At 40.3% G+C, this 21565-nt stretch overlaps 1 protein-coding gene across 1 annotated transcript in view; it reads left to right on the forward strand.

Moving 5' to 3' along the window:
- The window catches only part of Nwd2 (NACHT and WD repeat domain containing 2), a 151894-nt gene extending 132469 nt beyond the window's left edge, over positions 1-19425 (forward strand). The window contains exons 4-7 of the mRNA XM_027941566.2: positions 2068-2271; positions 5901-6045; positions 11313-11902; positions 15493-19425. Of these exons, the coding sequence (XP_027797367.2) occupies positions 2068-2271; positions 5901-6045; positions 11313-11902; positions 15493-19425 (4872 nt within the window). The remainder of the gene's footprint in view (positions 1-2067; positions 2272-5900; positions 6046-11312; positions 11903-15492) is intronic.
- The last annotated feature ends 2140 nt before the right edge of the window (positions 19426-21565 follow it).

The following is a 21565-nucleotide window of genomic DNA, read 5'->3' on the forward strand; positions in this document are numbered from 1 at the left end:
AAAAGGGCTGGGGATGTGGCTCAGTGGTTAAGCACCCCTGAGTTTAATTTCTAGTATCAAAAAGAATAAAAAAAGATGTTGAAGATAATTAGGTATTTCCAGTATTATTATAAGCTAATAGAACAACCAGAAGTTCAGTCACCTGGATGGCTTGCTAAACCAAAGATTGTTCAGCTCTTTAATCAGAGTTTCTGACTGAGTCTGGGAAACAGGCCTGAGGATTTGCATGTCTAACAAATGCCCAGGGGCTGCTGATGCTGTGAGACCACATTTTGAGAATCACTGGCTTGAGCAAACTTGAAAGTGTGACTCCACAAGGAACTAGCAATAGCATCACTGTTTAAAAATCTACACACCTGCTACAAGTTTATAATACAACCTAAGTGAATTTAAAGCCATCCACTCAAAAATACCTTGAGTAAAATTGTATTCTTATAAAGTCTCACTATGTATTATTTTAAACTCTCTTATATGTATAGGTATGCTTGTGTATACATATCAACATTATAATATGTCTTTTCTCAAATATATGTAATATTCTATGTGTAAAACATTGTAATCATCTTATATGACTGCATTCTCTCTCTCTCTCTCTCTCTCTCTCTCTCTCTCTCTCTCTCTCTCTCTCTCTCATTGAACCCAGAGCAACTTAACCACTGAGCCACATCCCCAGCCCTTTTTAAAAAAATTTTGCTAAGTTGCTGAGGCTGGCTTTGAAGTTTTGGTCCTCCTGCCTCAGCCTCATGAGTTGTGGGGATCACAGGTGTGCACCCCACACATGGTTCCTTTTCTCTTCATAATACTTTATAAACCTCTTTCCTAGCTGGTGTAGTTCTACAGCATAATTTAGTAAATCCTTTTGAATGGATGGATCTTAATTTGTTTAAATGTTTCCCTTTGCTGTTCATTGAGGTTGTCATATCAACCTGTTCAAACAAACAATTTCATCATAAATAGCCTGTTAAATTTTTATGTACATTCTTAATGATTGTCTAAAGACAGATTCCCAGAAGAAAAACTTCCAGGTCAGAAGTCATATGGATTTGTAAGGCTTTTAAAACATAAGGCCAAATCCCAAAGAACCAAAAGCCAAATGTTTTCTCTGATATGTGGATGCTAATTCACTATGGGGAGCAGGGGAAGATCTAGAGGTATTTTGGACTAGACAGAGAAGAGTGAGGGGAGGGGAGGGGGAAGGAGGTATGAATGATAGAAGAATGAATCGGACATTATTACCCTATGTGCATATATGATTACATGACCTGTGTAACTACATCATGTACAACCAGATGAATGAGAAGTTATATTCCATTTATGTATGATATGTCAATGTGCATTCTATTGTTATGTATAACTAATTAGAACAAATGGGAAAAATATTTAAAAAGACGGAAGGTCAGAGCACACTACAGAGAAACATTAGATCATTTTACATACCCAATGGCAATATTGTTATTTTCTCACACCTTCCTGTAGAACTGAGCAATATTTTTGTTTGTTTGTTCATATTGGGGTTGCCAATTACATAGGGAGAAAATGCTATTTTGTTGATATTTTGAATTTTTTTCAGCTGCCAATGGAGCATCCGAGGATACTGTATTTATGTCCTGCGTAGCTGTGTGAATCTGGAGCTTAGAATCAGACTATCAACTCTTGACAGAGCAATTCTTTTGTTTGAGGCTTTGTATGTTTGACATTTCATAAGGTTTAGCATGTTGTTTTTATTTGCCACCAACAAATATAAAAAAAAAATCTCTAAGCTCTTGTTGTACTATATGAACTTCAAGAAAGTAAATTTATGCTATGGAAATCATGTATTTTGTATTTGTCTGCTGTGATATACAAGCTCATTTCTTGGTATGTTGAATAATCTGTTACTATAATTGTATTAAAATTAATCTAATTTTACTTCTGACATCAAATGTCTGCTGTGGTGAAAGAGAAAACTAATGAAGCAATGTACCTTGCTTTCTACCTTCCTATTTACTGAGTGACCACAGGCCTTGACTACTAAAATGACTACTTTCTTGGTGATACACTAAACTGAACTTTCTTGTTGATACACAGGGACTATTAGGTGAAAAGTATGGGAACATCCGAATCCCCGGAGAAGTGGAAGCCTCAGAATTTGAAATGATTCTGGATGCTGCCATAGAGGCCAAGATGGAGACTAAGCTACTGGAAGAGTGGTACTGTCGAGATGAGAACTCCGTGCCAGCAGCTTATTACCTCAGACCCAAATCAGAAATGCTGAGAAACAATAAGAATGCAGTAAGTCACCCTTCTCTCCATTACCAAAAACTGTTCATGTCACACCAGGGTGGCTTTCTTTGCTGAAAACCACAACAGGTGGGAAGTCACTCTACCCTGGACCATAAATTTAACAGCTGAATCCGCACTAACCATCAGGGAAATGCAGGTCAAAACCTCAAGAAGCTGTCGCCTTGCACCTGTTAGAATGGTGATTATCTACAGGAGATAAGTATTTGTGAGGATGTGGAAAAAAGGAAGCCTGGTACACTGTTGGGGGCATTGTAAATTGAAATAGCCACTATGGAAAACACTAGAACAGTTCATGCTCTTATGATCCAGCCATTCCACTTCTGGGTACATAGACCCAAATAAATGAAACCATTATCTTGAAGAGACATCTGCAGCATTACTCACACTGGCCAAGATATAGAAACAACCTAAGTGTCCATAAGCAGGTGAATGGATGTGTTAGCTTTCTGTTCTTGTGACAAAAATACCCAGTAAAATCAACTTAAAGGAGAAAAAAATCCATTTCAGCTCACAGTTTAAGGGATTTCATTAGCTGCATTGCTTTGGGGCTATGGTAAGGCAGAACATCATGGTGGGGAGCATATGGTGGGGAAAAAGCTGCTCAGCTGTAGGTGGCTGGGCAGCAAAAAGAGAGGAAGGACCATGATTCCAGAGGCTCACCGCAGTGACCTCACTTCCTTCCATAGGCTCCACCTCTTAAGAGTGCTACCACCTCTAGGTAGGCTGGTGACCAAGCCTTTAACACACAGTCAGCCTTTTGGGAGACATTCAAGGTCTATACCATAACAATGGGTACATCAATGATACACACACACACACACACACACACACACACACACGCACACACAGGAATGTTATTCAACCTTTAAAAAAAAAAAAAAGGAAAAAAAATCCTGCCATTCACAACACAGATAAACATGGAGGACATTTTGCTAAGCAAAATGAGCCAGGCACAAAAGACCAACACTGTATAACCTCATTTATATATGGAATCTAAAGAAATGCAACTCAGGATAACAGAATAAAAAGGGACTAGAGTATGGGAAAATGGGAAGAGTTGGTCAAAGTGTACAGACTTTCAGTTAGAAGACGACTGATTTCTAGAAACCTCTTGTTCAGCACAGTGTAGTTAATAATAATGTATTCTCTGCTTGAAGTTTTCCGGAAGTAGATCTCAAGAGTTCTCATGATGAAAGAACTGGTAACCATAGGAGATGGTGGAGATATGATAGCTCTAGAGTGATAATCATTTCACCAGGTATACCTACATCACACTACTACATTGAAACCCCTTAAAATATAATCTTGGAAAAAAAAAAACTAAATCCAAATCTAAGAAAGTTTCAAATTTTGTCTCACCTTTGCTTTTAGCATCTCTTTCCTTCTGGGGCTATTTCCTTTTTCCAAAAGTATATCTTTTAAAAATTTTGTTAATGCATTTGGAATTCCTTTAGCAATAAACTCTCTCATGTTTGTTTATCTGAAAGCACTCTTATTTGACTCAATTTAAAACCTGTGTCTATTTATTTATTCTTCTCTATTTGCCATGCTTATAGCTGTGAATTCATATGTCCTATCAGCTCTCAAACATTTTTAACCATCATCTCATCAAACATTGTCTCTCCTCCGTTCCTTCTCTTCTATACTTTAATTAGTTGTACTCTAGATCATCTCAATTCATCCTTCCGGGCTCTTAATTCCCTTTCACATTACCAGTTTTTTTCTCTCTTGCTTTCCAGATTAGTTCTGATTTTTTTTTCCACTTCAGCAACTTTCTTCAGCTGTGTCCACTTTGTGCACACATTGAGTTTTCAAGTTCAACAGTTATGTTATTTTGTAAGAGGTGTGTGTGTGTGTGTGTGTGTGTGTTGGCTTTATTTTTATTTTTGTTTTGTTTTGTGGAAAGAGGTGGGTCCTTTGAAAATCTGCCATTATTTATGGTCTCATTTTTTAACTTTTAATTTGATTCTTTTTCTTTAACAATTTGAACAATCAATTTATATTCTCGTATCATATACAGAAACATGGGATAAGGTTGATAAGTGCCTGAGTATTATGGATACATTATTTTTGTCTCCTTTCCAACTTGATTGGAAACAAGACATCAGTCACCTAAAGCTGAATGAAGGAGAAAGAGGGGGAAAATGGGCCTATCTACTGCATAGAATGTTTATAGATACTGAAAAGACGACATAGAGAGCCGTCCTTCTCCTGAAGACAGCAGCCTTGATACAGTCAGCACCCAAGCAGCTCCAAGAGGAGGAGAACCAGGGATCAGCTTCTGGTCTTCATTTCAGGACCTTGTGTATTTGTCCTTGAGAATTTAACACAAAACATTTCCTCTGTGCAATGTGTAATCATATCAGAATGCTTGATCTTTCTTTTCCCCCAAAACATGCATTCTTCAAAGTGATCTATAAGAATATTGCCTCTCTGGATGGGACTATTAGGGTGAAGCAAATCATTCAGAATGCACTAGGAATAAATGTAGATAGCAAAGAATGTGAAACCTCAAGAAGCTGTTTACATGGTGGTTTGGGCCATTTGCTCATTGTTACTATTTTAATTAGCTTCATTCCATCTTCAGTTATTTCTGCAATACTCTAGGAAAATGTAAATTATTCCCAAAACCTGATGTGTTATTTCTGTAATAAATGGAGGTATGAATAAAATTATCCTCAAAACTATATAAACATTTCCTGATAGGCAATCCTCCCATTTTATTTCCTAGCAGATCATCCAAACCAATGAGATGGAAACAGTAAAAGGAAATTAAATAATAACCTCCCCTTTAACTGTCTCCCTTTTGGAGGACATTAAAATGATGATTTTGTTATGATATTTATATCAAAACTCAAGAGGGAAAACATGATAAAATAAGAAAACCTATCTGAGACCATTTTCTTTTTATATATCCATTAAAAAATTATCTGAGTCTGGATACTGTGTAAAGAAAGGAAGTTTGTTTAGCTCAGTTTAGGAGACTGACAGTCCAAGATTGAGCAACCCCCTAATCCCATGTTTCCAGCCTCTGGTGAGGGATCTCTTGGTTACATCACCTTGATGGGGACTCACACCAGAAGAGAGCACACAGTAAGACAGGAAGACCCAGAGGCCAGGCTTGCTCTTTTTACAACAACCTGCTTTTTCCTGGGAGCTAACTGGGGCCCCGTGAGAACTGCATTAATCCCTTCCAAGGATAGCAACCCCTCTCCCCACCCCTCCCCCCCCCCCCCCCCCCCCCCCCCCCGCAGTGAAATAACCATTTTCTACTAGTCTCCGCCTCTTAAAGATTTCTCCCCCTTACAACACTGGGGACCAAGCTCCTAGCACTTGAAACTTTACACATAAAAATCACATCTAAGTAACAGCAAAGTCCAACCAAAAAACTGTCTGAGCTACACCTTTATGTAATTTGGAAAAGTTCACATGAAACACGGAGATAATTTCTAACATTCAAGGCCACAGAGAAAGGATGAAATAAGATACTGTCTATAGAAGGCCTACTGTAGTTTCAACGCATCATCAACCTCCATGTAATAGGAACTCTCTTGTGCTTAAACACTACTTTTTCTTTGATGATTTTAAAACTGGCTTCTTACTTCTAACTTTCATAGATGCAGCCTCCTGCTAATGCTGAAAATGAGAAGCCGTGGCAAGAGATATCCGATGAGATCAAGACGATATTTAAAGCTGCTGTCAAACTGTTACATGAAAAGGGTAAAATGAAACAAAGCCAAGCTAAGAGGTACCTGTTCTCAGGTAATTTTCACACATTCCCAGTAAACTAAGGCCTAGATAAATAAGAGGTGCGGTTGCTGCTTCCCTTTATGGTTCTGTAAATCTCATCTCATTTACTGCCTAGCAAATTGAATTATTCTAAACATTTCCATGTCCTGGAGAGGCAAGTGTTCTTTTGGTTTAACTCACAGAAAAGCCTTTACTTAATTTGATGGCTTCTCCAAGAAATGTGATTTTTAAAGAGGTCAGAGGTGGCTGGAGATAAAAGGCCAAATTCTGCCATGGCTTCTCAGTTGAGCTGTTCATTCATTCACTCATCCAGCTGCCCGGCAAATTTCTATGGGCCTTATTGGCCTACTTTGTGCCAAGCAATGGGGAGACAACAGTGAATAGGAAGGCAAGGTCTTCATTCTCCTCAAACTTATTTTTCAGCAAGGGAAAATAAATGATAGTTCAGTAATCAAATAAATGAACAAGATCATTTCAGAAATGATAAGTCGTATAGATAAAATAAAGCACGGTAATAGGATAACTGTGGCTGCTGGATAATGATGGGGTCTGCATGTGGATAGGGTGAGCAATATAGAGATGATCTTTGAGCTGAATGAAGAAGGACTCAGCCAGCAGTGCCATGTCTACTAAGGCAGAGAATGCCAGGCAGAGGCACCTAGAAGTTCAAATCACTGAGATGGGGATGTGCTTCAGAAATTCCAGGGAGAAGATCAAGGTAGTCAGGTTCAGAGAGGGAGAGATGAAGTCTGAAAGTCATCTCAGGTCCTCAGAACCTTGAGTTTTATTCTGGGTGAAATGGGAAGCCAGGGGAGAGTGTGAAACAAGTTCTAATTTCATATTAAAATAAAAATCTCCCCAGCCAATGAGTAAAGACCCCACCTGTCATCTTTTCTCAGCCATGGAAAGGAAGCTTCATTATTAAAAGCTGCACAGGAGAACACAAATCTGAAGGAATATGTCAGTCATTGTTTCCAGAGAACAAACACTCCTGGGTATAAGTAATCAGATATATATAGTATAGCATTTATTTTGAAAGCTGATAGTAAGGAATTATTGAGAGAAAAGCAATAATAGATGCATTTTCAAAAGGGCTTTTTAAATGGTGTAGCAAAATATTTGTAAAAATCTAAAAGTCTCTCGACCCATGCTCACTGGATATGTGTGCTTCACATCATTTTGAAATTTATGAATTATTTTGACAAATTCCAGAAAAAATGCTAACAAAAAATTGGCCTGGTTTAAAAAAAAATACTAAAATTGCTAGGAATAAGTACTATCTTTAGAATATGCAGGTTAACATTTATCCTTGTTCCTTTGGGACTTTTTGATCCATTTTTTGAATCTCTGGCTCTTCACCTTTATCAAGGACAAAACGGCCCTGTTCTTGAAAATGTGCTGTATCAGAAAAGATGCCCAGCAAAACTTTTATTTGTTTATATAAAATACACCAGTTTGAGGGAGGCATACTCTAATTCACAATCATATGGTTCACGTGTTTATAATTGGCAAAAACCTTCTCCTCGTTTTCTCCATTCTGAAGAACTCTGTCCACATGGATAAGTTGTTTCATGTGAACTACTGCAAGGGGATTATTTTCTTCTTGGAATTACATTTGCTAAAGGTAGACACAGTCATGATAATTTTTTTTTTCTTTTACATTTTAAACTCATTTTGAGATGATGCCAAACTTCAATCATAATCAAAATTACTGGAGAATTTCCAGCTCTTTCAAATGGATCTAGTACATTCCTTTAATATTTTTATAAATCTTGAAAATAAGAATACAGAATAAAACCTATAAAAGTATATTATTTATGTTTGATGATGATTTTTCACATTTCTGATTTCACCTATTTAGACAAGAAAAGATGAAAAGTAAATTAGACCCCAAAGTTGTGCCCTTTTGTAAATGTCTAAACTGAGTGGCATCGGAAATAGTAAAGAGAATAATGTTTCATGAATGACAGTTGCCAGGGCTGGGAATCTATTCCCAATGTTATCTTCATTGATAGTGTGACTTATTATAATTATAGTATACTAAGGACAGTGCAAAGACAGAAAACAAATATAGTATTTTCTACTAAGGAGAGGGAAAGTTTTAAAATATTTGTACAGAAATGTATTGCATTATTTGGCTTTCTTTTTACTGTAACAAATACCCAAGATAATCAACTTAATAAAATAAAAGGTTTATTTTAGCTTACAGTTCAGGAGCTTGCAGTCCATGATCAACTGCCCCACCACCACCACCTCCACTGCTTTTGAGCCTGTGGTGAGGCAGCACATCATGGTGGCAGTGTGTGGCAAAACCATTCATCTCATGGCAGGTAATGAAAAGAGAACGAGGAAGAGACCAAGGTCCCACAATCCCCTTCTAGGTCATGTCCCCCAAAGACCTAAGATCTCCCACTAGGCCTCAGCTGTTAAAGGTTTCACCATCTCCCAGTAGCACTATTCTGGGGAACAAGGATTTAACACATGAGCATTTGGGAGATGTTCCAGCTCCATACTATGCAGGAATTATGAATAAAATTCTCCCTAAATCAGAATGATGCACTTTGCCTCCAAAAATAACTCTGTACAGAGTTGATTGTGCATCATGTCACTCATTTATATTCACAAAGTCCTTTCCATTCCAAGCGCTCTATGTGCAGCCTCTTTTTTACCCCAAGCCAAGCTTGGATGAGCCCTTCCATCTTGGTTGATTTGCATCTCTTTTTATGCTCCAGATCTCCTGATTGACACACTCTTTTCATAGATGTGATAATATTAGTTGAATTATAGCTAAATTGTTTCTGGGAGTCAGGGTGGCAGCACACTCTGGTTACTAAGTTACTAAGCATCATATATAGATGCCACAGTTGGACCACTTCCTTTCTCTTCCTATCTCAGAATGCAGCAACCTGCTAATCCAGTCTGCTCTCCAACACTGTGTGCAGATGGCTGGAAAAGACTGGGCTGAATGCTGCTTTCTATAGTAGCCCGTGATGTTTTACCTTGTTTTCCTTATAACAAGTTCTTACTCTTTCATAAAAAGAAGAGTAGACTTATGTAATCTCCTTTCACTTCTTTAAGTAGCTTGCTAATTAAAATGCTTTGTAAAATATACTGATGCTCATGGCACAGCTTACTGAACACATATGGGTATATCTTCTCACTGGAATCATAAATTGTGACTGATTGCTATAGTTATGGAAAGAACATTATCACAGGGGTTTCACTCAAAGTCATCATTTTTTTAAAAATGCACATTCCTTAACAGTTACTGTATAGAACATATATGTGTATGTGTTCTGGGTTTTGCTTAACACTGAAGCACACTGAAAGTCTTTTTTTAATTTCTGGACAGATCGATGCAGCATATTCAGAGCCCTCCCCACACCACACTCCCATCAGATCCCCCAGTAGTATAGTCTCCTCCATGGAGAAGCCTTCTCTGACCTCTCTGAGTGGGTGAGAACCCTTACTGTTTGCTCTCGTTGCTCAAAGTTCTTCTCTGTCACAGGAAAAACTAAAAACGATCATAATACATTTATTTGTGGGAATCTAGGTTTAGTATCTGCTGTCCTCCACTGAACTCTAACTCCGTTCAGGCTCTTGTAGAAGAATGTCATAAACTGTGCAGCTTATAAACAACAGAATTTTATTCTTACAGTTTGGAGGCTGGAAGTCCATGATAGTTGGTGCATGGTGAGGCCCCACTTTGTGGTTCATAGATGACACCTTCTCACTGCTTCCTTATGGGGCAGAAAGGATTAGGGAGCTTTCTGAGGCCTCCTTTAAAAGGAAATTAATCCCATTCATGAAGGATCCACATCTATCATATTACCACTTACCAAAGGCCCCACCTTCAAATAGCATCTGAGATTTAGGCTACAATATATAAATTTTAAGGAGACACAAACATTTTGTCTATGATAATCCATGTAGTCTTTTAGTATTGTCTATTTTATCTCAGCATTTTATGCTAAGGAAATATCAGCATACTGGCATAGCATACAGACTCAATAAAGCCCAACTGGATGAAGGGGAAAAGGAAAGGAGTAGGAAGGAAGGAACAATTTCAGGCATCCAGTTTTTAAATAATGTAAGCTTTTCATTGCTGTGACAAAATACCTGAGAAAATCAATTTAGAGGAGGAAAGATTTATTTTGGCTCATGGTCTCAGATCACTAGGCTCCATTGACCCTAGGCCTGTGGTGAGGAAGAACATCATGGCAGTAAGGGTGTGGTGGAGAAAAACTGCTCATCTCCTGGAACCAGGAAGCAGAGAGAAAAAAATAAAAAGGAACAGGGGACAAGATATGGTCCCCAAGGACATACCTGAACAACCCACGCTCTTTAACTGGGTCCTCCCGCCACATCTCTGTAATTACATCAGATTATGAATCCATCAATGGATTAATCCACTGATAAAGTCAGAACCCTCATGATTCAAATACTTGCCCAGATCCCCAACTCTGAACATTGCTGCATTGGAGACCAAGCCTTCAACACATGAGCCCTTGAGGAACATTCCAAATCTAAGCTATAACATACTGCTTCCTTTCAAATTCACTTCCACTGGTTTTTCTTTTTTTTAAACATTCTTCCCTGAACAATGATGTTTTTTTTCAGTTTTAAATGTCTTTATGAAGGCTTAAATGATTTATAACATGTACTTACTTGTGTGTAAGCATGTGTCTTGTAAGCCATATACTGTTTAATTTAGATGAAATAAAGTTCTATACTAAGTGGGTGCCTTTTCTGATGGTATAATAGAATTTAACAGTGATATGGGTAATTCCAATTGATCCGTCTTCAGACATGATTAGAATTTGTTTTAATGTGCCTCTGAATTTACCTTTGAACATATCTCTCTGGAGTACAATAAACCTTAAAAAAGAAAAAAAAAATGGATGGTAAATCCACAGTGTAAAGGACACACCAACTAGCATCAAGTCAACCCACTGTGTCTCTCAACCTCTGCCTCTTTGTTAGCTGGACCACACTGGTCCCTGCTGTTTCTCCAGTCTTAGAACAGCTAATATCTGAGAGGGCAACTAAGCAGTATCAACTATAAATTTAGTGAACTTGCTTTCTTGTGCTGATGTTCAACCTCTTCCTCACATTGTGGAGGAAACTACATAATTTTATTAGAAATCTCCTGGGTTCCAAAATACTCCACTATAAACTATACTAACCCCCCCACACACCAGCAACTAATCTTCATATGGGGAATGTGGGCACACTTCTCTCACTCTAGACAATAAACTCCTTCTCTTATTTTCTTCCAGCTATCGAGGATGAGTTTGACTTTGCTCTCGGCAAGCAAACTCCAGCATTCCTAAAGAAGTGTGTTTGCTACATTAGAAAAATTGCTAACATTGAGCGCTTTGTGAAAATCCCAGAGATGGGAAAATACATGGATATAACTGGAGCAGAACCAAGGATTATTCGTGACCCAGAAGCCCAAGAGAAGCTGATAAAACTCAGGGATGAATTTATTCCTACTATTGTCGCATCATCTAATCTGAGAGTATACACATCTGTTACCCATTGTGACATGAAACTGGGCTATTCCCAAGAAATAGAAAATCATTACATAGAAGGACTTGGTAAACAGTTTTATGAGGACATGATTGATATAATTCAGGCCACAGTACAGCAAAATTTTGACACTGAAACTGATACACTCTATGATGAAATCCTTCAGCATTCGTCATTATGTAAAACATATGCCTCCTTCTATGAATACAAATGTGAAGCTCTAAACATTGTGCATAAATACATTCTTCCAAGCAAAACTGGGCACATCAACCCTCTTATTATATATGGTGGACCATGCACTGGGAAAACCCTCCTGTTAGCTGAAGTAGCAAAGAAGGTAAAAGTCTGCTCTTTCCCATCTGTATTTATAAAAAAAAAAAAAAAAAAAAATTCTTTGGGGAAAAAAATCTAATTGATCAAATTCATTTCCATATACTGTGCTTACTATCTGAATTATAATTAATCTTTTTGGAATGGATACCTAAGTATTCATTTCTTATCTTTTTTTTTTTTTTTTTTGCTGATGTAACAGGAGAGAGCAAGACTCATGGGGTGCAACCATAAACCTTTTTAATTTTTTTTCAATCATTAATTGAACACATGTTACAGAGCTAGATCCTCCATCTGAATGAATTCCAGGGCTGATCCCAGAAGTTCCTCTCACCTCACCCCTCCAAGACTAGTTTTCCAGTTGCTTCAGTTCACTAAATCAGTCTCAGCTCAGTGAATTAGTATGTCCAATCCAAGCAGATAATTAAGATTTTAGTCTACATTTCTCTCCTCTGCTGAGGCCTACCATAAACAAGACACCTGCAGTAAGAATGGGGACATGGGTGTCTTTTTCTTAGTCTACATAACCCTTCTTTCCTCCTTTTCTAACCCCAACCACCTTCATGACCCCCATGGGTTGTAGTATAGTGGGTATAATAAGAAAGGTAAGGTGACTACAAAGTTCTTACATGACCAGTACAGTTAGGAACTGGGCTTTGAACTCACTGTCCTTGACAGGTGTTTAAATCTCCCTCCCATCTCTTCAGAAGTCAATTCATGTTTTTTTTTTTTTTTTTTTTGGAGGTTCTTCCTTTTCCTGAAATTCCCACCCTGTCCCCACAGAGCATCTCTCACCTACAGGGCAATGCATCTTCTCTCTAGCTCTTTCCTTCCCAGCTCCTAGACTGCTAACAACACATTTCCACCATCTTTCTGCTAAGATTTTCTCCATAGCCCTGCAAACTCCTTCAGCAGGACCTGGGAAAACAAAGCAAACAAGCAGAAACCCTCGCCATCTGTCTCTTGCTGGTGGCTCACATTAGGTACGTGGGAAACCCTGAGAATCTCTAGACCTACAGGCCAGGTGCAGTGAAGCAGCTCCATGTGCCTCAGCCCCATCCACGGGAGCAGCGAGCCAGCCTGTCACTCCACCTTCATGTTTTTCAGGTGTCATCAGATACCAGTTGTCTGTGTCCCCCAGGCTTTAGGGATTCATTGAAGCCCTTTCCCCTGGGCTAGAAGTGAAGAGTGAGAATTCCTCTGACCTCCCCTTTGAGGATGGGGAGGGGAGAGGCATGACCCACACACCCTCACCTCCAACTTCTTTCTCAGCCCTTCCAGTGTTTTTTCAGGCTGGAGGTGGAGAGTCCACTGACAGTAGCAAAACTGGTCTTTACAACTTCCCTTCCCAGTCCTGCTGGGGTCTGGGACCTTTGGAATGTGATGGCTGTTGTCTTGCCTCCTCCGCCTAAACTGGGCCAAACTAGCTCCACATTTAACCTGTTCAACATGGTACCCAAGTATCATGGTTTCCATCATTCTGGTGTTAATTCAGAATCTCCTCATTGTCTTCTGTGGTGACTCTCGAGAATAGAGCTTTCTTTCACTTCATGAATATTCTCATAATCAGTCACATGCTACACAATCTTGAATTGGTCATCCTGAGGACAAGAGCAGGGTCAGCTGCATTGCACCCTAGGTGGGAATTAGGTTCCAGTAAGCTCACAGGTGAAACTCAGGTGCATAATACTCGCCCTTGAAAAGTCCTTAGGAAGGCTAACGTACCATTTCTTGTCATGGCAAGCCTAGACTGGCTTTTATTCATGTGTTTTAAAATATGGCCCTATCTAAAATATATATATGTATGTATTTTATACACACACACACACACACACATACATGCATGCACACAAATACACACACACACGTGGCCCTATCATTCACTGAGCACAGATGAGGTAATGGACTAGCATTTAGGGAAGTGTTACATCAAAATAAATTATGTGTATATCTGTGTGTGCCTTTGAACCCAGGTTTGTATGTGTATAGTCAAGAATTATTATTTAGGATTATTCCAAGTGAGCAAGATGATGACAGCATGAGAACTGAAATCGAGTAAGAACATTCGTGTGTGCCACTTCATGTTCACTCTAGGGCTCCTCTTGTGGAGGAGGAAAAGGGAGAGGGGGGTAGAAGAAACAAATATTGTGAATTGAACTAAATGGAATGTGGTGTGATGTGTCCCCACGGGCTCTAGCACAAGCAGGCAAGGGTTCCATGGGTGGGCTGCTATGACTATACAGATGAGCCGTCCTCACAGGACATTGTGCTAATAGTGCAAAGATGAAAAATAACTTTCCACACTCTGTCTTCTGGATATTTTATCAGTTGCCCACAACTGACTATGAGAATTCAGGCTTCTGTTTCCCCAAGAGACCTTATCCTTCCCTGCATTCCACTTGACACTCTCCTAGGGAATGACTAGCCTGCCATCCACAACAGCTTGCCTCTCCTGTGACCTTGTGTCCTTCCAAAATGTATACCCAAAGGCCTCATGACCCACCTCACCCTGCCACCCCCTAGCTGCCTACAGGTACCACACAGTCAATGCCTATCAGGGGATTAATTCCTTGATTAGGTTAACCCAGTGCTTTCCTGCATTGTCTCACACAAGAGCTTTTGAGGGACACCTCATATATAAACCATAACAACCACCAATGAACAGTTGTAGGATGGTAAGATTGAACTCCTTGAAGCCAGCTTCAAGGAAGTACACTCCTCGGAGTATTTTTACACTTTGATCATGTCCTTTCCCATCTTTGACTTTCCAGAGAGAAAAATACTAAACATATGTTTAGTATGATTTTAACTCCCACTTTGTCTTATGGTGACCTTTCAACTCAGAGCAAGTCATTTATCCAGCCTGGGCTTCAGTTCCCTCTTCTATTAAAAGACACTGTATCCCACCTGCCCTTCAGAGAGAGAATGTGAGGACAGACGACTGCAGGCGTGTACACACAACTGTCTGTTACAAAGTGCATCTAACAAAACTCTCTTAACCAACATTATACAGATATTGTGTGACCAAAAATATATAACAGTGACCCTTTAGCACCATAGAAATGTCTCTGAATTATAGAATATTTTATTCAGTATAATCTTAGCACATAATAGTTTTATTACATTCTAATTAATTGGAAATTTGGTCATGCACAGATGGCATGATATGCTTTCAATTAACGAAAATATTTAATACAACATGTAAATCCTTAATTCAGTCATTAAATAAACACTAAGTGCCTACTAGATGTCAAGAAATGTGCTGGGAAATGGGGATGTAGTGATGAAGACCTGACCACATGAGATATTCAGATTTACAGATTTATGAAATGCTTTGTAATTTTCAGGCTCAATGTTGCCTTGGAATTAAATAATACCATTAACACTCTTTTACTGTCTGAGGTCTCACCTGTAGAATTTGATGCATGAGCTCCATGATAGTGCATTGGCCTTCCCATAAAGTCCTTCCACTTCGTGGTTCTAGGCTATATTTTGCAGGGTAGATGTTCCCAGAAGTCTCAGCTCCAGCAAGAGGAAATGTGAGCTATGACCATGTAGATACCTAATACCATCCTGAACTCGACTTCTGTATTTTAGGCTTATGGCTGGCTACATGAAGACACAGGACCAGAATCTGACCCAGTAGTCGTGGTGAGATTTCTAGGAACGACAGACATGAGTACCGACCTCAGGACCCTCCTTCTGAGTGTTTGTGAACAACTGGCGGTTAACTATCGGTGTCTGGTTCAAAGCTACCCTAAGAAGATCCATGACCTCCGGGACTTATTTATAAATCTTCTGAATGAGTCTTCACTGCAGAGACCTCTAGTAATAATATTTGACTCCCTAGAGCAGCTCTCGGAGAACGACGATGCCAGGAAGCTCTGGTGGCTCCCAGCTCACCTTCCACACTTCGTGCGGATAGTCCTCTCCACACTGCCCAACAAACACGGGATCCTGCAGAAACTTCGGTGCCTTATCCATGACGATGACAACTACATCGAACTGATTCCCCGGGACAGGAAGATGTGCAGCCAGGTCCTCAAACACCAGCTGCTGCGGGTCAAAAGGAAGGTCACATCCGGCCAGCAGATTTATGTAAACAATGCGTTCTCCAAGTGCACGCTGCCCATGTTTGTGAACCTGACCTTCAGGGAGGTGAGACATTGGAGATCCCACAAAGACGTGGATGAATCCTCCCTCTGTGTCACTGTTCATGAAAGCATAGAGCAGTTATTCTGGTCCTTGGAGAAGAAATGTGGCCAGAAACTGGTCTCCAGGGCTCTCGGTTACATCACCATGGCCAAAATGGGTTTGAGCGAAATGGAACTGGAGGACGTGTTAGCCCTGGACAACAGCGTTATGAACGAGCTCAACGAGAACACCAGGCCCAGCAATCCCCTGAGAGTACCTTATCTGTACATCGCAAGGCTCAAGGAGGGTCTCAGTGGATATTTAATAGAAAGACACGTGAAGAACGTCACCCTCCTGGTCTGGGCTAACAGACACCTGCAACTCATAGCCCAGAAACTGTATCTGCAGGATGACAGCAGCCTGCGTGAAATGCACACCATCTTGGCTGACTATTTTCTGGGGGTCTGGTCAGGGGGCAGGAGGAAAGCTTTCTGCCTTGAAGACCCCTATTTGAATGGCTGCCTTGACTTGGATAGCAGAAGCCTGCTGGAGGAAGAAAAACACTTCCTGGAACAGGCTTCCTTTGACAGGCAGGCCCCTGATCAGCCCTGGGTTTTCCAGTGCAATCCCCTGGAGCCCGACATCTTTTTCGTCAACCACCGGAAAATGTCTGAACTGCTGTACCACCTGACAAGATGTGGGAAAACTGATGACCTTCTTTATGGCATCATCATGAATTTCAGCTGGCTTTACACCATGATCAAAATTGGCCAGTTTGACAAAGTGCTTTCTGACATTGAGCTAGCTTACAACTACTCCCAAGAGAAGGAGCTGAAGTTCTTGGCCAGCACCCTCCGCAGCATCAAAACCAAGGTCATTGCATTTCCTGGCTCCCTTTCAGCAGAGCTACAGCAGAGACTGCTTCCTGTCGTAAGCTCCCTACCCAAACTTAGACACCTTCTTTTAGAATGTGACAAAGATGGGCCCAAATATTGCTCCATCGTGCCATTGCATTCATCCATGGATGTGACCTACAGCCCCGAGCGTCTTCCCTTGTCATCCAGCCACCTGCACGTCACGGAGATTCTGCCCACCTCCAACCCCAGCACCGTCCTCACCGCTCTAGAAAATGGTTCCATCAGCACATGGGATGTAGAAACTCGCCAGCTACTCAGGCAAATCACTACGGCCCAGTCTGTCATCCTGGGCATGAAGCTCACCAGTGATGAAAAATACCTTGTGGTGGCTACAACAAATAACACCTTGTTGGTTTATGACAATGTCAATTCTTGTCTCCTGTCTGAAGTGGAAATCAAAGGAACCAAACATGGAAGTGGCTCCACCTACATCAATGGATTCACACTGTCTGTCAACCACGCCCTTGCCTGGCTCGAAGCCAGCAAGGATGTTACTGTCATTGATCTGCTCTATGGATGGCCCCTTTACCAGTTCCACTGCTGGTATGAGGTGACCTGTGTCCAGTGCTCTCTGGATGGGGTGTATGCTTTCTGTGGGCAGTACCTGAACACTACCACCATATTTCACTTAGGGAGTGGAGAAAAGCTATGTACCGTGACATCTGAATTTTCGGGTGGGTTTGTGAAGTTTCTTCTTATCTTGGACACAGCTCAAGAGATGGTGATGGTGGACAGTGAGGGAAGTCTTTCTGTTTGGAATACCGAGGATATTTCCAACCCCCAGCTGACGGATGACTTTGACTGCAGAAGAGAAGACAGCGAGGTGGTCAGCATTGAACTTTCAGAGGACCAAAGTGCAATTCTGATCTGTAAAGCTCTTAGCATTGAGCTCTTACATACCGGCGTATGGAAGGTAGCTGAAAAGTTCAGAGCCAAGCATAACGAACGCTTCGTCTCTGCTGTGCTGTCCAAAAATGGAGACTGTATCATCGCCACCATGGAGAATACTCCAGCTGTATTTTTTTGGAGACGAGATACAGGACAATGCATGGCAAGCTTACAGGAAATCTCAGGTACCATTGTTAAGTTGGTGAAATCTAGTCACCACAATATGCTACTGTCTTTATCAACCAGTGGTGTTCTTTCTATTTGGGATATAGATATAATCACAGCTATGTCCAACATAGATAAGACAGGGAAACCCATCCAAAGTCTGGTGTTGCCTGCTAGAGGGGAAATCATTTACTCCCTGGACGGCTCTGATTGTGTTCATAAGTGGAACTTCAGCAGTGGGTTCATTGAAGCAGTATTTAAGCATGAAGGCATAGTGGAACACTGTGTGTTAACATCCGCCGGAGACATAATGGTGACATCAGATGACAAAAGCAGCCAGTATGTCTGGCACACCAGCAGTGGGGAAAACCTCTTCCGAATCAATGGGCAGAGAATCTCTCAGCTGCTGATCACACACAATGACCAGTTTGTGGTCTCTCTCTGTGAGGAGAATGCCTCCAGGGTTTGGAGACTGGCCACAGGCCACAGGGTCTGCAACATTCTGACCACTTTGCAAAACGCCTTTATTACCTCCGCAAATACCTTCGTGGTGGGAATGACTAAAAGCAAAGTGTTGGCAGTCAGCCTTTGGACAGGAAGTATCACCAAGAAGTTTTGCTGTGAGGACGGAATCACCATTGTGAATTTTAAACTGATCCCCGACTGTCCGGACATCATCGTGTTCATCACGTCAGCCGAGACTGTGAACATCTGGAGTCTGACAGATGAAGTGATCTGTCGCCGTGTCCAGCTTCCAAACAACTTCTTGAAAAATCTGGAGGACTTTGAAATTTCTCCCAATGGAAAGTTAGGCATTATATCTAGGGGAGATGAAAATATCAACGTGCTCGATTTACATAGTGGTAAATTACGAGTAGTCCACGCCTCTGGGGTCATCTGGCGGCAAAGGCTGTCTCGGGATGGTCGCTACCTGGTCTACATTTGCTTCCGAAATGGGGAAGAAGAGGAAGAAAATGGTGCCATATCCAGCTTAATTGTAATGAGACTGGCTGATGGCAAAAATATCGGTGCTTGTTCCCTTTACAAAACGCCAACTTTCCTTGCACTCTCTCAGAGGCACCTGAACATCATTGTGGGCTTTGATGATGGAAGCATAGGAATATACACTGTAGTGGACCGAGTAGACGCTGCACTGAAAATCAAAATTGCCACTTCCAATAGCAGGCAGATTTTCAACAATGCAACACAGACATCCAGACCAAAGTCTAACAGTTACTGTTTTAAAGTATCTGTGGATTGCTTATGGAGAGAGTCCACTGAGGTCTTTGCAAGAGACAGCCCCATCACAGTCAGCGACTCCTCTGAGTCCAGCGAAGCCACACCCTCCAAGAAGCACAACTCTTGCTATGACCGGGTGTGCTCTGCCCTAGAATCCAGGGGTCACAGCTATGCCCCTGATAACTGACAAAATGTCTCTCCCTCCCAGTGGAAATACACAATCAACATACAGAAGAAAAGACAAGTGTATCTTCTGTATCTCCAAGGATATACTACTCGTTACTAAGAGACAGGAAAGATGCTGGCATTTCAGCGTCTTATTAACATGCTCATGAAACAGATGTGAGATTGGTTTTTGGGTGCCACCTTTTTGTCAAGGCATATTTAGGAATGGAGGGATGACAGAATTTCTAGAAGTGAGATTTAAATAGTTATTTCATCTGGAAGAGAGAGGATTTTGAAAAAGCTTCTAAATTAGCTGTGTGGTAAGAAGTATCATAGGTCATTCCATTGGTTCAGATGAGAGGGACTAGAGTTATATGAAAACCATTTGGACTGAAATTAGTTCTACAAAATCCAGTTGAAATCATGAAGACAAAGAGTTGTTTGATTCCAAATGATTTCGTGATAAGTAAAACACAGCCTTAATCTCTCTTTACATTTTCCGATCCTGACAACTGTGTAAACCTAGTCTGCAAATGAAAGGTCTAAAGGTGCAAAATCATGTAACAAATATGCCCAGTTGTATTCCCAGTTTCCCAAGAGACACAACATAAAATATGAGACCATGAACTGGACTGGGACAAGAACTAACTACCACTATCATAGGGCTATTGAACATGGAGAGTCAGTCAGTCTTTAATAAAATACAGTTCCAACGATTGCATGCAAGGGTTTCTCTGTAATGGAACATATGATTTTTAAACTACTTATTTTCTGAGTTGCAATATAACACTTAATAGGAAATCACCATCTTTTCAGATCTTTTTTTGAAATGCATATTTGTGCTGAGTCTAAAGAATTACAGAAAGGGCATTACAAATTCAATCAAAACACCTATTTGTTCTTATCGTCACACTAACAAGAATATGTACTACTCAATCAGTTATATGGAAGCATAAATTATTTCCTACATCCCTGCAGTATACATCAATAGAAAGCAAGCTTTCTTAATATGCCATCTCTGAAACACTGATGACATTTGCCTTACTCTCACTCCTCTTCTTTCCTGTGTTAAACGCAGATAGATGACCAAATACTCTGGGACAAACTTAATATGCCTGTCTTTGTGCTAAAATATTCCAGAAATCTTAAGGGTGTCCAAAGGTTCTTTATTGTCCCTGTTTGTAACCACTTTCTTACTTCCACACACCGTACGTATGCTTCTTTCTCTGTTACACTTCTGGACTGAGGAATCTTCTGAACCTTTTATAGTCTTACCATTTCAAAGCAGAAGCTGGGAAATGGCATTAAATATTTTTTAAACTCTACTGCACCTATTTAAAAAATATACATCTCAGAAGGTCAAAGTGATTGACTTCCTTTCATATGGTCCACATGGCATGTCCTTGGATAACTTTTCACAGGGGTCAGTAGAGGTGGTTCAGTTTGGTTTTCCTTGAACAGTGAATAAGGAACTGACCTATTTCCAGTGAACCTCTGCCATGAACTCACTGTGGATGCCTGGCAAGATCTTAAACCTCACCAGTGTGTTGCTTTTGTGAACTGCAAAATAAAGTAATGGGTTCTGCTGAAGCCCTATTAGGGATGTTGGAGTAATAATTTCAGAAAAAAAAAAAGACATCTTGATTGTTGATTCTAATGGAGAAAAAAATGATCTAACATAGAGAGAATCCAAATCCACTGTATTTCACTTGGGAAAGCAGTTTAACGTAAGCCTTCAAAGATATGATTCAGATATAAACACCCCATTCCATGGTGAAAGATTTTCTCCTCTACATTACTCATAGATTAGCTTCCAGACATGGAGGTGGTAGCCCAGGGAGGGCTCAGACCCACATACCAATCACCTGGAGTAGATTGTATGAGTCAATGCTTTTAGTTCTTCAGGCAATGCATACTTATTCCTGTCACTATCAGTTGAACCTCCATACCATACATTTCTAAGAAGTAAATGCCTAGATGGATTAAATGTAGTGTGTGAATGTTCTATGTAAAAGCCAATAGAGTATAACAAGTGACTTGAATGATTTTTTTCCTAACTTGTTTGAAACTGATAGCTCATATTGAATGTTTTTATGTAAACTTTGTATTGTTGGGAAGAATTACCCAATCAGAGATTTATATTTTCATAAATGTTACATTTA

This window comes from Marmota flaviventris, chromosome 7 (assembly GCF_047511675.1).
Source record: "Marmota flaviventris isolate mMarFla1 chromosome 7, mMarFla1.hap1, whole genome shotgun sequence".
Lineage (NCBI taxonomy): Eukaryota > Metazoa > Chordata > Mammalia > Rodentia > Sciuridae > Marmota > Marmota flaviventris.